Below are 17637 nucleotides of genomic sequence, written 5' to 3'. Positions count from 1 at the left end.
ACACACACACACACACACACACACACACACACACACAATGGAGGACAGTTTCGCTGCTCCATTTGGAGCCATGTAAGAACTCCAGGTCAGGTTAAAAACTATTGTATGAAGTCAAGAACAAAATACAGGGTTTAATTAGACATCCATACTTATTTTGCCCTTCCTCCACCCTTGAACACAGCTAGAAACCCAGGGTCTCCTGAGAGACTGTCAGCACCCCAAGCTGCAAGGAAGCAGCTGTGGAGATAAAGCAGTGTCTTGACCTATCAGGGTTATCTTGATGAGTGAGTGGATGAGTAAGGAGGACCACAGCTCAGGCGTGTGCTTTCTATATTTTAGTTGTTGTGTTTTCCCATTTAGATCAGAGCCTATAGGTAATTCATCTTCAAGTAAGGTCTTCAGCAAGCAAAGCCTCCTGCACAGCAGCAATGATCTGCCAGGCCCAGGAATGCACTTTCTTAAGTCTAGCCAGCACTCTGTGGCCTTCAGTTAAACTAACAGGGCTGGTACAGGTGCTCTGGATTTGAAGGGTCTTTCCCCAGAATCGTAATTTTAAATTTTGCTTATAGTTCCTGTTCTCTCTAAGTCCCAAACTGACTTAATCAAGTTCTGTAGATCGCTGGAAGAGATAAAGGCTGCCTTCTGCTATAAGCAACAGTTATATAAGCAAACATTGTTTCTAAGTACTGAGAATTGTTCTATGGAAGAACTGATAACACAGTGCCTAGTTGTTTGGGTGTTTCTCCTTCCCTTACCCTCCCCACCCGCCCCTTTTTTGCAAGCTCTACATCCTACAAAGCATTGACACTCGAAGTTGATAGATCTAGATCTAAGAAGTTAGTGTTTTCCTTACTTTTAGGTATTTTCAGAGATAGAAATCGAGTTTCTTCTTTGAATCCCAAGCTTTCCCAGACTGCTTGCTTTCCTGACATTGGTAATATAATAATAATAATAATATTATAATAATAACAATAATACTTTGTTGTTTCTAATGTTAAGTTTCAGCCATCACAGCACCTGCTTAGCCACTGAAAGGAGAAGCCCTGCCCTGCAACTTTGCCAGGCCAAGAGTGGGATGAGATTGGCTAGGAGACTGATGAGCCTCTCAGGGTAACCATAGATGATGTGGGGATGATGTAGATGATGTGGGACTCTGCTGTTGGGAAGTGCGAGTTGCAGAGTGATCTTCAAAATGCTTGAGCCACCTCTTTCACTAAAGATGGGTGTTCTTTTGGGTTTCAGGTTTCTCAACCATAAAAAGGAGAATCTCTCCAACAAGCAGTTTAACCCCCCACCCTCTTTTGCAAGAAGATTTCATTCATACAGTGCTGTGAATGAATTTCTTACTGCCTTTTTTTTTTTTTTTTTTTTTGATAGTCATTTGGGGGTCATAAGGAAAGGGAAATGTGAGTGATGCGCGCACGCGCGCGTGTGTATATGTTCTGAAGCATTTCTCTAGTGGTGGAGTGAGAAGTGGTCAGAGGACCCCAGGACGAAGGAATCAAAGGGAAAGCACCATCCGCAGCCCATGGGTGCTGGCCTGCATTCCGCAGAGATGATTTCCTTGGAGTCGCGCAGCTGCTGTCCAACCCCGGCCCCTAGAGACCCCGGACGCTCTAGAAAAGCTACACTGAGCAAGTAGGCTAGCCCCGACTGCGCCGCACCCATTGTGGACCTTCCGCACCCTACTCCGCAGGTTGTTCACTCAAGTCCCTAGTGTTCTGCACGCGAGCGCGCTCCCTAGCCCTCGAGAGACCTAGACACTCGCGTCCTAGGCACCGGCGCCCTCCTGCCGGGAGCCCGGGGCAGGCAGCCGATAGCGCGGTCGGGGCCCGGCGGGGAGGGGTTAGAGGCAGAGGCGGAGCCAGCTGGAGCCGGTGTCAGGTTGCTCCGGTAACGGTGACGTACGCGCGTGGGCGGAGCCATCACGCAGGTTGCATATTTTAGGAAGTGAGGAGGAGGCACGGGCTCGAGCTGCGGCTAGGTCTGGGGCGCGGAGCCTCGGCGGGAGGAGGCGGACACGTGGCAGCGGCGGCAGCAGCGGCGGCAGCAGCGGCGGCCTCGGTCCGGGGCGCCGGCCGTCCTCCCTCTTTCCTCCCGCGGCAGCCCTAGTTCCCGCCTCTCGGCTCCCCCGGCTCCACTCTCCCGGCCGGGAACTGCTCTCTTCTCTTTCTAGTCTCCAGCCACAGGACCCGGCGCGGGGCCCGCAGCGCCGCCACCATGGGGAAGGGGGTGAGTGTCTGGCGAGCCCGGGCCCCGGGCGAGGGCGCGGGAGGAAGCGGCTTAGAGACCGGGCTCTCGGCAGTGGAGGGGCGGGTGCTGAGCGCGGGCAGCGGCCCGGGAGGAGGAGCACCCGGGGCGGCATCTCTGAGCCGGGCGCCTGCCCTGCCTGAGCCCTCTGGTCGCCTTTACCGCGCGCCTTGCGCTTCCTTTCTCCCTCCTCCCACCGTGCCCAGGGGAAGGAGCGCTCCTCCCCTTCCCCCGGGGAGCTCCGCCAGGGCCCCCTCGCGGTGGCGATCCTCGCCGCGGCCCGGCGCCGGCGAGGGCAGCCTCCGGGTCGAGACTCCCTTCTCCTGGAGGCGCTGGGGCTCGGCCAGCTCCCCGCAGAGGCGACCGCCCTCCCCCAAAGGAAAAAAACTGGCTTCCCCTTCGGCCGAACCAGCCCAGCGAAGCTGGTGCCAGAAAGGGTGTGACTTCACAGCCCAAAGATAGCCTTTAAGGTATACTTTTGAGAACTTTAAAATGGACCACTGTCCATAACAGGATGTGCCTTTGGTAACTGGTGTTATCGTCTTAACGGTGGGAAGGGGTACATGGTTTTATGTCGGAGCACAATTCTTAAAAGGGGCCAGGCTGACCCTCCAGGGCGGCAAGGTACTGTCAGTCTAACAAAGGACTGGAGACTGGGCAGTTGATGGTGTTAGAAAAGCCATGCGGGTTTCCTGCACTGCTGTCTCAACCCAAGAGCGGTTCCCGAAGAGAATGAGGGAGTCGGGCACGAACAACACTGGGTTCCCACCTCTGTTACTGCTATCCACCTCAGAAGAGTTACTTCCTGACCTCAAAGTAGCAGATAAAAGCTTACAAAAATAACCCTGAAAATATCAGTTCCTAGCTTGAAAAAGCGCCAGTCATGAGAATACAGGTGGGAGAGTCCACTCCACCCTCTTCAGGGCTGACCAAGCAGACAAGCTGTAGACAGACACTCTGCAGGTCCTAGGGCACCCGGCTGTATACTGAGATGGTGCCAGAGGGAAACAAGTACATGTTTTGGAGACTTGAAAGAGATGATTATATAAGACGTGGGCCAGGAAGAGAGAATAGAGACCCCCCGGCAGTGCCCAGTGTGGGCTGCTCAGCGAATGCAGCATCCTAGCAAAGAACTGATTCCCTCCTGGCCTCCACTTTTCCACAATGGAAACCGATCTATGTGTCACACCATCCTACATGCCATCCAAGCCGTTCCTATAAACCATTTATTCCTTAAAGCCCCATCTTTTATCTCCTATCCCTTCAAAAAGTATCTTTGTCATTTGGAGACCTTGAGCGGCTTTTAGGGAGTGCAAAGCCTAGGAAGGTGAAGCGACTTGTTCAAGGTCAAATGGTTGTTTAGTGACAACAGGTGCTGAACAACCTGTTGCTCTCAGCTTACACATAACATCTGCCTCTGAAGCATCATTTTGTGTGCAGAACTCTAAAGTTATCCTCCAGAAGAAATGGGGAAGGGGTATAATAATAAATAATCCAGGAGACAGTTAAGTCTGAGTTACGCCTTTAGGCCTAGGACATAGGCACTGAAGTGCTACAAATAGCAATTCACCTGAGAATTTAGTCAAGTTCAACCTAAGTGTTTCATGGACCCTAACAGATGTCTAGCGCACTTAGTGTTTGGAGTACTCTATAAATTGAATGTTAGGTTGCCTGCGTGCATTCGTGTATGAGTGCAAGTCTTTCTCTGTGACTTACAATGGCAAACTGGTCAGAGGAATATTTCATACTGAAATGTTGGGATTTTTCCACATGGGGATTAAAATGTGGGTGGAGCGATGACTAAAACCCTCTTGATAATTGGTTAACCAAGAAGCTTAAAGGCAGCTAATTTTTAAGGTCATTGTGATCTTCCCCCCCACACACACCCCACCCCTTTTCTCAAGTGCCATCTAGGGTCTAGGTGTGGGTGATAGTTCCAGATGTTTCTTCCTAGCTAGCAAAACTGGGGTCTTGAACATTTGGTAAGAAAAATGAAAGTCCGGCTTGCTGAATCATTCCTGGATAAAATAGAATTTTGTTCCTTTTTCCTTATTCAGTGTTTTTTGCCAGTGACTCGGCTTAAATCCTCATGAGGCCTACCACCCACAACTGTTTAGCTCACCAAAGGTGCACATCATAATTGTTTAGAAATGTAGGAGACTTGGTTTGTTTGTTTAAAGCTTATAAAAGGTGGAAGAAGGGAGAGTCTCTCTAGCCTTTCATTTCAGTCCTGGATTTGGTTTAATATTAACTTAGATGCTGAGAAAAGAAATCCTAGCTTATGGGTAGTGATTTAAAGACCAGGCAGGGAAAGAGGCTCCGGTGGAGGTGACACAAGGTACACATGTCAGCAGGAATCTTGGTTGTAGGGTAACATTATCAGCTGCCCTTTTGGAGCTAAACTCGAAAGTGTGACTAAATAGCCACTGGCTGCTATAAAGCTAGTACTTTAGACTCAAAACCCTGTGAGGCAGAGTCTTCCCAATGGAAAGTGGCCCAGCCTAGACAGGAACCAGTAAGGCGCTTACAGGACACACTGGGGCTGGTCCTGGAAATCCAGGAAAACATAAAAGAAGCTGTGAGGTTGTTTCCACCTTGTAAGATTGAAACAGTTCCCTGCCTGGAAGGTTATCAGCACACACACACACACACCCACCCCCTACTATAAAGCTGTGTGTTCTTGGCCGCTGGCAGTTTGTTAATTTGTAGTGTTCTCTGCTGGCAAGTTTGTAACAGTGGTGACTCACCTTGGGGTGGAAGAGTAAGAATCGGGGAGGCTGCTCTTTATAAACCCAAGATGATAGAAAACACCCCCCACCCCACCCAAAAAAAGCTCTATAGAGGTCTAGTAGGGTGTTTATCCAGCTGAGGGCTAAAACTTAGAATCGCATTTAAGAATAAAGAGCAGGCCCCGTGTTAAAGCAGAGACTTGGCACTCGCACTGATCCATCCCTGAGCTCTTCAAACCCAGCGCCTGAGGATTACTTAGCAACAAGTGCACGGAGAAGTGACTTTCTCTTTTAGGAGTACCTCAATAATGAGAGGGAACCATTAACTAAACAGCCCTGAAGGACTCTATGAAGAACTAAGTTAAAGTTTTGCTTCATTTGAAGACAAGCAGGTATTTTGAAAAAGCACAGCCTGGGAGCTCTGGTTTCTGGTCTGGCCAGATGTATAGTCCTCGCCCCGAGATCAAGTGGAGTCATCTGTGTGCTGTGTGGAATGAGTGCTGTACCAGTGTGCCCAGGCTTACTAAGTCAGCGGGGCTGGGGGACACAGACCTGCTTAAACGGCTGCTCTTCAGGCCCAGGCCCTTTTAAAGCTGTGGGACAGTTATCTTTCCCCTGAGAAATATTAACAATAGGGGAAAAAAAAAATGAGAAATCCTGTTAGCTGCTCCTCAAAAGGAAGTATTTATTGACATGACTGGGCACTGTGTCACTGTCCCACAAGCAGATCCAATCAGCAGCATCTTAGACTTTCTGTCAACATCCACGTTTCAAGTGAAGACTTTCACCATGATCAGTGGTCATTTTTAATTTCTTAAAAGTGCCATAGGGAAAAAACGGCAGTTTCTCAGCTAGAACACTGGTGCCCGGAGGCCCCCTGCCAGCCAACAGGCCTGAAGAAGAAATCCGAGTGTCAGATCAGATGGGCTCCCAGTAATCAGAGTGGCTGGGTTTGCATAACAAAGCACTGGGCAGACTTTCACCAGCCCTGTCTAATTCTAGATTACTCTGAGACTATGGCTAATGGGTACTCTGTGAAGTAAAGGGAAGGTTACAATGCAACAAGCTTTAAACACTTCTTGTTCCTATGTATATTTGGGGTGGGGACTAACGAGGGTCTGAACCTTCTCACATTGCCTTGAATTGAGAGTATGAGAGGAAGTGTGTTCTTTGGCTGGAGTCAGAGAGTGTTCTCTGCATATGACTCACCTCATTAGCTGTGCCGAAATCTGGTGTCAGGAATCCATGAGACGTTCTTAACATGTATTTGTTGGGAGTTGGGATAACAGGTTCTGTGAATTAGAAAAGAGGAAAACACACACACACACACACACACACACACACACACTCTTTCACCCTGATTTGGTTTCATTTGGGTCCTGAGCCAAAGGGATTTTTTTTTTAAATCCAATAGACCTCATTCTTTCGTTGCTTTGTGACTTTACAATGAAATGCATCTGGGCACTGTCTCTTAGCAGGTTTTACTCAAACCTCACTTAGTAACAGAAATCACATATTCTCTGCTGGTGATTTGAAAGGTTGATTGATGGTGGCTCAGGCTTATCTTTGGAGCCTTCATTATTTGGGACTAGTAATCACTGTAACGGTTTGTCATCCGTGGGCCCTGGTGTTTATCTTTCCAGTCTGTTATCCTGGTGTTATTCAGAGCCTTGGGGCAGTTGGGGTGCACAACCTGTCTGTCTGCATGCTCTCTGTCCATGGCACCAAGCTGTGTTTCTGTAGGCCTTCAGCACCTTTGCCCTCTTCAACCCAGCAGCCCATTTGCTTCCTAGGCTCCAAACCACCTATCAAAGAGTGATCTGGACTTCCTGGAAACTGACAGCCCCTCTGCAGTGCTGGTTCCAGTTTTTAAGCTATTCTCTCTCAAACCAGAGTGATGAGGCAAAAAGGGAGGGCTATAGGGGAGAGCAGGTGGAGAGTGTTAAGGCATGAGCAGAACGTTTTGATTCATTCAGGTCTCTTGGAGAGATCAAATGTCCCATGGGGCTGGTGCTTTTTAGTAAGTAGAAGAAAAAAAATACATTTTAAGAGGAAGAAAATCTAAAATATAGTGATTCTTCACATACCATTTTTATTTTTTCCAAATAAATACATTCTGTGGCCAAAAGGGTGGACTGGCAGGGTTGTTTAAGAATTCACCAGGGAGGCAGGTTAGATGATGTTCCCATGGGATGAGGGAACCCAGTGGCTGATCTCGGCCCTGTAACTGATGGATACAGCCCAAGTTTAGGGACTGAACTGGGTTCACAAAGGACCCAGTGCTCTGGCTTCGTAGGAGTACATTTCCAGCATGCATGTCTTCAGGAGTGGGGGGAGGGACCTGTGGCATGGTATGGGGTTGGGGTGTCCCTTGGTTACTTCCTCTGCAGAGAATTGCTATTCCAAAAGTGTCACTGAGGACTGGAGAACAGCTAAAGGACTATGACCATTTATCCATTGTCTTCCATTTGCCAATTCCCACCTAGCACAGGCTTGGTACATCCCTTAGGTCCCCAGCTAGAAAAGATGAACCTACAGGAAGCCATTGAGGCTGAAGATCAGTTGGAAATGTAGCAAACTAGGCCAGATTGATACTTTCTTTAACCTGTTTCTGAAAGTTACCTCTATAGGAAGCAAGGAATGGCAATGATGTGTGTAGTGACTGGGTTATCACGGTGACCTTTGTGTAGCACTGTGCAGAGGACCTTTTCAGACAGAGCTGAGTTTGAGGTTTTGATATGAGAACCAGGAAAATTGGGGGATATTCCCCCACTTTATACTAACAGTTGGCCAAAACTAGGCAGAGCCTTCTGTAGCTGAATCAGGCTGTGTCTGACTTCCCTGCCAAATTGTAGTTTGCCAAATTGAGTTTGAAGGTGCCATCTCCACAGCCCTCTTGGCCAGCTGTGAATCAGCAACATTTGGAGCAGTTACTTTGCCATGTTGGTAGCCTCTCTTGCTAGTCAAAAGCCTTTGTTCTCAGTTCTGGAAACAATGTGGGGGTTGCTTTGTTTTGTTAGGTGTTCTGTTTTCAGATTTTACTAACCAAACTATCAGAATGTGTTAGGTAAGTTAATAGTTGTGACAAAGCAGGTGTCTAAGGCTGACTGTTCAAGGACATGTAGCTGGCAAGTGACAGTGCTAGGGTAATGACATGGGTCAGAATTAGAAAGCACCATCCACTGACCTCGCTAATGGGAGTGGGCATCTTAGACTTCCAAGTACCCTTTGGGCAAATCAGAGGGGATTTCAGAAGTCTGGAAGGGCCTCCTGAGTTCTCTGGCTGTAGAACCAGAGGTGTTGCTGGTGAATGGAAGCCTTAGAAGGCACCCCTAGGTGCTAGTGGGTGCTCTGGAGGGCACAGCAGAGGCGGTGCTGATGCCTGTGTAGGCATCAAGTGGCAGTCTACTGGGGAGGTAGGTCCTTATTTAAATCTCACTGCAGAGTGCATGTGTGTATATGTGTGTGTGTGTGCTCGTGCCACTGTATGAAAGGGTGTATGACTATGAGTGTATTTGTGTGAAAGTGTGAGAAATTGTGTGTGTGAATGTGTGATAGTTTGTCTGTGAGTGTGTATGAGAGTGTGTATGTGTGAGAAAGGTGTAAGTTGTGTGTGTGAACTATGTGGGTGTATGATCCTCATCGTTATTGTAATTATTGGTAAATTTGCAGTTGTCTTCTACCTTCCCCAAACACATTTCCTCCTGTAAGTGATGAATTAACTGAAGAAGAGGAAGGAACATTTTCCACTCTAAAAGGTCATGGGGATTTCTTGTTCCCTTATTGTGAGGGCCAACATAAAGTCTTGTCACATATCTATTTTGTCCTTTGTTCTTCCTGTCCAGGGTTTTCTCCTTCCATCTCCGACGTGTCCAAAGCGCACAGTAGCTTTAGGAATCTCTGGGAAGGTGGAATCTAGAGGACACAGGTTCAAATAATGACACACCCAGCCTTGAAGTGTCACATGGAGTAAATAATGCCTTGCTATAACTTCCTAGTTCTTAAATTAGAATGGAAAAGATTAATAACCTAGCTTACTCCCCTTCAACCAACTGCCCTTTTGAGGATGGCACAGCCTGTTGAATGCCCCTTCCAGATAAGCTCAGAGACACTCAAAGGGAGCCGCTGGAGTTAGTCACTCTTGCTGTGTGGTGCTGAGTGAAGAAGCAATCTCATTTTTCTAATTAAGAAAGGAGAAGTTCCATGCCTGGTGCCCAAACAAGCGGGGAGGTTAGCGGAGCCCAGGAGGGAACACCCGCACCACTCCCTGCTGTGACCTTTGTTTTTAAAAGAAATAAGGAAAATGTTGTCTTACCCCACACCACAAACGCATACTTTTTCAGCTTTGAAATTACAGTTCTTAGTGCCCATAGGAACCTAAGGATCTCTTGACCCACACCAGGAAGAATTAACATTAAATTATTGTTTTACTTGTGGGCAAGAACTGATCGGATAAGCTTATGCCTAGTTCTTTTAAACAAAAATTGCCTACTGGAAAAAATAAGATTTTGAAGAAGTGATTTTACATGTTAATACTTTCCATGTCCCTTTTACAGCTGTCCCCATTTAAAAGTGCCTTAAATAGCATGAATTTATAAAGGAGTTTGGCTATTAGAAAATGTAGATTCCTCAACTTTACTCTCTATAGCTGTGAAGGTACAGGCAACACACTGCCTTTGTGATGGCTGATAAACGTTGGACGGTATCCAGGGAGGGCTGGCTGTGCCAATGTCTCTTCTCCCTCTTGCAGTGGAAAATGTGAGAAGTCTAAGAATAACCAAAGTACGCAGACGGTGAGGCTGGGGGTTCTAACACTGCTCCTCATGGAAGCGTATTTCCGTGAAATGGGACTTGCTTAAAACTGTTTTGGGTGTATTTAAAAAGTCTGTTTAAGCTGGGCATGGTGGTGCATGCCTTTGATCTCAGCACTCGGGAGGCAGGGGCCAGACTGGTCTACAAAAGGAGTCCAGGACAATCAGGGCCTGTTACACAGAGAAATCCTGTCTTGGAAAAAAAAAAAAAAAATCAGTTTAATCTGGCCACATATGTAAAGGCAGCTATGGAATGACTTTACCGTCAGATATGCAGAGAAATGCGCTCCATCCTAACTCCAGCACACAGCTCCACTCAGAGAGGCCCTTGGAGCTGTGCTGACTCCATAGCAGAGAGAGAATGTTAGGAATGTTGACTGTCCTCCACTCTGCCCAACTCCTCTCTGCAGATAAGATGAAGATTCAAGTGCCCTGCTTTCAAGGAAGAAGTCATTTGTCAAGTCACATGGTGTTGAATAATGTCACAAATACCTACTTCTCCAACACCCACTAATCTGAGCAGGCTTTCTCTTTGGAGCCTTCCAAAGTCAAGTGAAGGCTGTATTTTATTTGCTACTTACTAACTATAAGTGACGCTTTGGGGTTTTATCTTCATTTGGGACAACAAAACCCAATGTAGATGGGAGAGTTCCCGGATATAGCTTGACTAGCTTTAACGCACCACTTAAAGTTAGGAAATAGACCCACAAAATAATAGCAACAGCATTACCAAGCATTCATTGTAAGGCAGCCTCTCCCACCCCAGCCCCTCCCCAGGAGGTGGCCTGCAGGCCCTCTCCACTGCCTGGCTTTAGAGTACCAAGTTCTGGTTTCATATAGACCGGCCAAGCACTCTAACAGGGTGAGAGAGTGGAACAATCTAAATTTAAACTATAGAATCAACATTTTCTCTAGAACTCCCTCCAGTCTGGAGAGGCGTAGGTGGATCCTGTGAATTACGCGATAACGCACACGCGCTCTCTGCATCCTGCTTGTGTCAAAACATTTCCAGGACCTTTCATTTGGGGAGATCTTATTTTAGGTTACAGAATGGGGTGGAGACTCCCTTTCTTTCATTTTCTTTTCTTCTTTTTTGTTTTTGTAACGTATTTAAAAATTTTTAGGGACTTTTAGATGTTTTGTTTCTCTCTGAAAAAAATGAAATATGGTCAATATCTTTATGTGAACATTAATGGTGTTTAAACTGTGCATAATGACTTCGCAGCGAAAAGAATTTAATCATCATGTCAGAGTGACTGGCACTTAGATGTATCATTAAATCCTCAGGAATTCTGACTGTGTTGTCTGTCCTTATCATGTTGTAGAAAGGGAAATTGGTCCTTAGGGAGTTGGTGACTTCTCTCAGACTTTAACTGGTGGCTAGTAGGGCCCAGGACTTCAGTGTCTGTCTGATTGACAGTGCAAACTTAGACACTGGACTGGCCTCAAGATTACTAATGGAAACATGGTTTCATTCCTTCAGTAGGCAAGGCAGAAGACTGCAAAGTAGGGATTTTAACATTATAGCCACTGTTCACTCCAAATGGGGGTTGCCCTAGCAAGGCTGTTTGAAGCTTGTTACAACTTCCCCATTGTTCTGTATAACCCAGGGTGGACACAAGATGTCTTTAGTGGCAGTAATCCACCATAGATGACTTTGTTTAGGTGCCTCCCAGTATAAGCCCCTAGGCTAGGTTGTGTTGTGCTGAATATTAACCCTGTGACTGTTCCAAACCACTGTGTCCCTGTAGCTTCCATTCCTACACACACACACACACACACACACACACACACTGCACAACCTTGAGTTCCCTCTCAGGTGCTACACAGAGCTCACACCCTCTCTCCCTTCTCCTCCTCCCGTCTGTAGGTTGGACGAGACAAGTATGAGCCTGCTGCTGTATCGGAGCATGGTGACAAAAAGGGCAAAAAGGCCAAGAAGGAAAGGGATATGGATGAGCTCAAGAAGGAAGTGTCTATGGTGAGTGCTGGAAGGAAAACTGGCTGTGTGGGTTTTCCTAAAAATTAATTGCACCTGAGCCCTGTGGGTTTATGTTTCTGCACCAGCCTAGGGCAGAGGACTGACAGGGTTGGTGCTGAAGAGTCTCCATTCTAGAAGCTATTAAAGGATTAAGCAAGATCTCTCTCCCCTCCATAAACAGTGGAAGTGTTCTTGGTACCACAGTCTTTGCTTTCTTTAAGCTAAGGAGGCTTCTGTGACTTATCCCATCTATAGCCACCTGGACAGATGAGGTCCCCATCTAGATAAGTGGTTCTTTCACGGGGTTGCAGATCAGATATTTATTTACAGTATGATTCATAATAACAAAATTACAGTCGTGAAGTAGCAGTGAAAAAAACATCACGGCTGGGGAATGCCACAACGTGAAGAACTGAATTAAAGGGTCACAGCATTAGGAAGGTTGAGAGCCGCAGTCCTAGACATCCAAGAGGCATTGGGTTTCTCTGACTCAGTTCAGCAAATGTCACCCAACATTGGAAGCATTGGAGAGGAAGGAAGCTCTCTCAGGAGACAGTCGTGAGGGTGATGCTTAGCCTAGGCAGTTGTGGGAAGAAAGTTTCAATAGGGGTGAATAGTGAGGGTGCTTTTTTCCTTTTGATTTTAGGGTGTATAATTCTTTTTTTTTTTTTTTTTAATTTTCTGTTTTCCCTTAGGACGACCATAAACTCAGCCTGGATGAACTCCATCGTAAATACGGAACAGACTTGAGCCGAGTAGGTACCCGTTTGACGCCTGCCATAGCAAATCATAGTTTTCCCTGTGGTATTGTGTTCCACCTTAGGTCTGACCTTACTAGGAGGATTGTACTACCAGCCGCCATTGGCTGTATGACATGCACAGAACTTGGGCTTGTATGTGGCCATTTCTTCCCTGAAACCTTGTTGGAGTGGACATTAGTTTCCCTGTGTTCCAGAGCGCCCGGTTTTGAAGGTGGTTCCAAAGCCAGGCTCCTTCACTTTATTTGTCTACATCTGTAAAACTTGAGAGACATCGAGCAGCTGCTAGTTGGGTTTTTAGCAGTTAGTGTCTTTGTACTTTTCTCAGCCTAGTGTGTCAGAACTTCTCTCACCCTGAGGTACAACTTATGTACAAGTCTCAAAACACACCTTCCCTCCACAATGTGTTTTGTATCTTTAAGTTTTCTACCACTGCTATGAAAAGTTGTCTGAGAAAAGATGGTATTTGCTGTCACAGTCACGATCGGTACAGTGACTTAGATGGATGTTACTGTTTTAGTGAACAGTCTGAGGCCTTGGGAACTACTGCCCCTGTGCTGAGAGAGGGCCTCGGCTCTGCTCAGTCAGACCCTCTGCTCGCTGTGGGCAAGCCAACTTCTCGAAGCATTTCACCTATTTATTGTTTTTATTAGATTCTTATGTCTGTGGGCGATCCAGGACCCCGAGTCAGTCAACTCAGACACTGCGGTCCCTTTACTTTGTAAACTGGGTTTAGTAGCCTGTAAGAGATGGTCATTACATGAAGCAGGCTCCAACCCAGTGCTTGGGGTGTGGATGGGGCTCAGATGTTAGGTCGTTGTTTTATTGAGCTAGCAGTGGGTGCCGCAGCAGGCGTGTGACACAGATGAGGATGCTGAATAATTCACTGGTTTTTCTCTCCTGCTGTTTCTTCTTTCCTCGCACTGAATAGGTAGCACCAGAGTTAAAAATAACAGACATCACGTCCATAGAAGCACACTTTAGACAGACGTGTGTTCTGTCTCTTTAAGCTGATATTTTAGTAGTACCAAGAGTAATCCTGTTTTCTCCTCTTAATGTGAGTCTTGTGTCTGCCACTGAGACAGTTTTGAAGGCCCATTAGACCATGCAGACGGCTATGCAGTGGCCTTTCCAGTGAGCACCGTTAAACTGACAGGTTTCCCAGGAGTTAGCTGAAGTATGTGTGTGGGTGAGCCCTTCACCGCCGGGCCCAGTGTTTTCATTACCATTGTGAGAATGAAGTTCTCTGTACTTACAACTTGGCTGTTAACTCAGTAAGACTTAGATTCCTGCAGAAAGATTTCCCTGCTCTCTTGTTTTTTTAGACTTCCCCCTCCCCCTCATAGAATCAACGTACAGAAAAACTCTCAGAGCTCCTGACTTGCAAAACCGAACCAGTTAGTTAAAACCGAGATCTTTTCCGTATAAAAATTGGCCTGATCCAGATTTTCCGCAGTTCCTTTTAAGGGGAGTTTTAGATGAGGTCTTAGGGTATCACGGGCTCCTAGGGGATGAGGTTTGTTTGACCTTTGAGGTTCCCTGCTTATTTTGGGGGGAGTTAACCAGGCTTCACTTGGCTCTGCAGCCAAGAGCCTGTTTCTTCCATGGATTTCTTGTTGTTGGAAGAGCGCGATGGCTTATAAATGCCAGTGTGCTCTGTCTGATGTACGCCTCTCTCTCTACTCCTCAGGGATTAACACCTGCAAGGGCCGCTGAAATCCTGGCCCGGGATGGCCCCAACGCCCTCACACCCCCTCCCACTACTCCCGAATGGGTCAAATTCTGCCGGCAGCTATTTGGAGGCTTTTCCATGTTACTGTGGATTGGGGCCATTCTTTGTTTCTTGGCTTACGGCATCCGAAGTGCTACAGAAGAGGAACCGCCAAACGATGATGTGAGTTTTGTGTGGCTACGGTAGCGCTGTCGCCTCCTAGACCATCTGGTCGTCCCTGCTCAAGTTTGTCCCTTCCTCTCCCACCCTGGGTCATTCTGCAGGCCTGAGGGTGCCTGCAGCTCTGCTGAAGTCTGCCTGGCTCTGCCTCCCACTGATGGCACAGCTCAACTCTGCACTTAGGCATACTGGACTTGCCTAGAAAAGTCTGTCCTTTAGAAGTTCTTGGAAAGATACTGTTTTCATGAAGCAGGAAAAATAGACTCACCTAGGATATTTGAAAAGGCTCATTAAGTTAGTGGCCAGGGATCTGTAACTCCCTCTGTTTCTGAGCCTCCTGCCCACAGGCTTTAGAAGGATAAATGTGAAGACACAAGCTCCCTATTTCTGAAGCTGTGACCCCCTCCAGATGTGTTTTTCTATTCAGTCTGACTACCTTGACTATTCCCTCTGGGGCCTAACTTGTCTGTTTACTTCTAGCTGTACCTCGGGGTGGTGCTGTCTGCTGTCGTCATCATAACTGGCTGTTTCTCCTATTATCAAGAAGCAAAAAGCTCCAAGATCATGGAATCCTTCAAAAACATGGTCCCTCAGGTACCCACTGCTTCATCCTTCCCTTTTCAGAGATTGACAGCTCTCACAATATAAGTTAGTGTGACATTAAGATAGTTCAAGTATCGGGCTGGTGAGATGGCTCAGTGGGTAAGAGCACCCAACTGTTCTTCCGAAGGTCCGGAGTTCAAATCCCAGCAACCACATGCTGGCTCACAACCATCTATAACAAGATCTGATGCCCTCTTCTGGAGTGTCTAAAGACAACTACAGTGTACTTACATAAAATAAATAAATAAATCTTTAAAAAAAAAAAAAAAAAGATAGTCCAAGTATCAAGTGATGTTGTCTAAGCGAGAGCAAGGGCAGTGTCTAGTGAGAACAGCTCTAGGTTGACCGCTGAGCTGCAGTGTTTTTATATAAACATGAGCGATATCTTTGCTGTAGACCCAGGTAACTTGGGATAAGTGCATTTATAACTTGTTTTTTTAATTTTTGAGCTTTACCCTTGCTTTGTTGGGCTCCCTCTAATGGTGTCAACTGTCTTCCCTTCTGAAGCAAGCCCTTGTGATTCGAAACGGAGAGAAAATGAGCATCAATGCAGAGGATGTCGTCGTTGGGGATCTGGTGGAGGTGAAAGGGGGAGACCGGATCCCTGCTGATCTCAGAATCATATCTGCAAATGGCTGCAAGGTAGGTGAATCTGGAGACCTCTCTTGGCTAGCTCGGCTCAGTAGACCTGGGCACAGTGGCCCACGGTGAGACTGGGGAATCACCTGATGCTCTTTTCCTCACATACAGGTGGATAACTCCTCACTCACTGGTGAATCAGAACCCCAGACTCGGTCCCCGGATTTCACAAACGAGAACCCCTTGGAGACGAGGAACATTGCCTTCTTCTCAACCAACTGTGTGGAAGGTGGGCTATTTGAGGCTCTCTTTGGCATGTCTGAGTATTATTGTGGGTGTTAACAGAAGGAGGGAGAGGGGGCGGGGCACAGTTCCTCATTTTGTTGGCTCTGTTCTGACAGCATTCCTCAGCACAGAACAGAGAGGCTTCCCCTGCTGCCAGGAAAGCCCAGGAAGTGTTTCTTTCATCCACACGGTTGTCTGTGCTGATAGCAATAGGCCAGTATGACTTCTCTCCTGGCAGTGTGTACCAATGCTGTCACCAGACTCTGCTTTAAAACAGATAGCAAGTTACCCAGAAAGCTGGTTCTGTTTAAATAAAGGACAGGAATCTGCATGTGTGTGTTCTCTGAAACCAAGCACATTCTCTGGCCTTTGGCTGACAAGGTCCCCACACCCCTTCTCTCAAGGAACCGCACGTGGCATTGTCGTGTACACTGGGGACCGCACCGTGATGGGCAGAATTGCTACGCTTGCCTCTGGGCTGGAAGGCGGCCAGACCCCCATTGCTGAAGAGATTGAGCATTTCATCCACCTCATCACGGGTGTGGCCGTGTTCCTGGGGGTGTCTTTCTTCATCCTCTCTCTGATCCTTGAGTACACCTGGCTCGAGGCTGTCATCTTCCTCATTGGTATCATCGTAGCCAACGTGCCAGAAGGTCTGCTGGCCACTGTCACGGTAAGATGCCCGGGGACAGCAGCAATTGTCATCGCTCAGATCAGCTTGTGTGGGTGCAGGGCTCAGCCATGAGGGAGCTTACAGGGAGCTGCCAACGTCTATATTTATGTCTGTGCAGTCTTTGGTTCCATGTCACATGGTAAACTTTGACAGAGAAAACCTTAGCACAGGTTTATCAGAAACCCCAAAGCATATCATGTTTTTAAGTTATCATGTAACCCAGCTGAGGGCAGTGGAGGAATATAGTAACTTGGAGGTCAGTATGGAGGATAGACTTGATAAATTCTGTTTGTTTTTTTTTGTTGTTGTTGTTGTTTTTAACATTGTTTATTGGAGATGGGAAGAAGTGCCATCTTCATGACATCATGACTTGGGGAGAAGGTTGGAGGGATTGAATTCTAAACAGATTTCTTCTGTATTAAGATGTGGTGGAGTTTGTGTAGCACTCCAGCCTGGATGAGTGATGTCCCTTTCTTGCCTGCTCTGTCTGCAGGTCTGTCTGACGCTCACTGCCAAGCGCATGGCGCGGAAGAACTGCCTGGTGAAGAACTTGGAAGCTGTGGAGACCTTGGGGTCCACGTCTACCATCTGCTCAGATAAGACAGGGACTCTGACTCAGAACCGGATGACAGTGGCCCACATGTGGTTTGACAATCAGATCCATGAAGCTGACACCACGGAGAATCAGAGTGGTAAGGCTGGAGCCCACCTTAACGCCGAAGCACCTGTTCACCTTGGCCTATTTATTTTGTGCATATGTGGGCACAAGCATGCCATTGCATACACGTGGAGGTCAGAGGTCCCCTGCTGTGTAGGTTCCAGATCATCAGGCTAGCCTTCACTCTCTGAGCCTCCTGTCTGCCCTACTTGCTTGTTTTAAGCCCATGACACTGTTTTGGTTTTTGGTTTAATATTTATTGTTGGATGGAGAGAGAGGGAGAAAGGAGACCAATGAATCTACCCTATGCACATGATTAAGAACCACTAGAAGCTAATGTCTTTAATTAGGAAGTGGGATGTATCAGTTCAGATTTTTATGAGACTTTAATAAAACTGGTAATGTGGTACCATCTACAT

General features: G+C 47.1%; 1 protein-coding gene across 1 annotated transcript in view; it reads left to right on the top strand.

Moving 5' to 3' along the window:
- Positions 1-1932: 1932 nt before the first annotated feature.
- Atp1a1 (ATPase Na+/K+ transporting subunit alpha 1) overlaps positions 1933-17637 on the top strand; it is a 28926-nt gene continuing 13221 nt past the window's right edge. Inside the window, exons 1-9 of the mRNA XM_021195628.2 lie at positions 1933-2232; positions 11661-11771; positions 12467-12526; positions 14220-14423; positions 14901-15014; positions 15531-15665; positions 15774-15891; positions 16292-16560; positions 17054-17252. Coding sequence (XP_021051287.1) covers positions 2221-2232; positions 11661-11771; positions 12467-12526; positions 14220-14423; positions 14901-15014; positions 15531-15665; positions 15774-15891; positions 16292-16560; positions 17054-17252 — 1222 coding nt within the window. The 5' untranslated portion in view covers positions 1933-2220. The remainder of the gene's footprint in view (positions 2233-11660; positions 11772-12466; positions 12527-14219; positions 14424-14900; positions 15015-15530; positions 15666-15773; positions 15892-16291; positions 16561-17053; positions 17253-17637) is intronic.

The sequence above is a fragment of the Mus pahari genome, chromosome 4 (genome assembly GCF_900095145.1).
Source record: "Mus pahari chromosome 4, PAHARI_EIJ_v1.1, whole genome shotgun sequence".
Taxonomy (NCBI): domain Eukaryota; kingdom Metazoa; phylum Chordata; class Mammalia; order Rodentia; family Muridae; genus Mus; species Mus pahari.
This window is presented reverse-complemented; position numbering and strand designations above follow the sequence as displayed.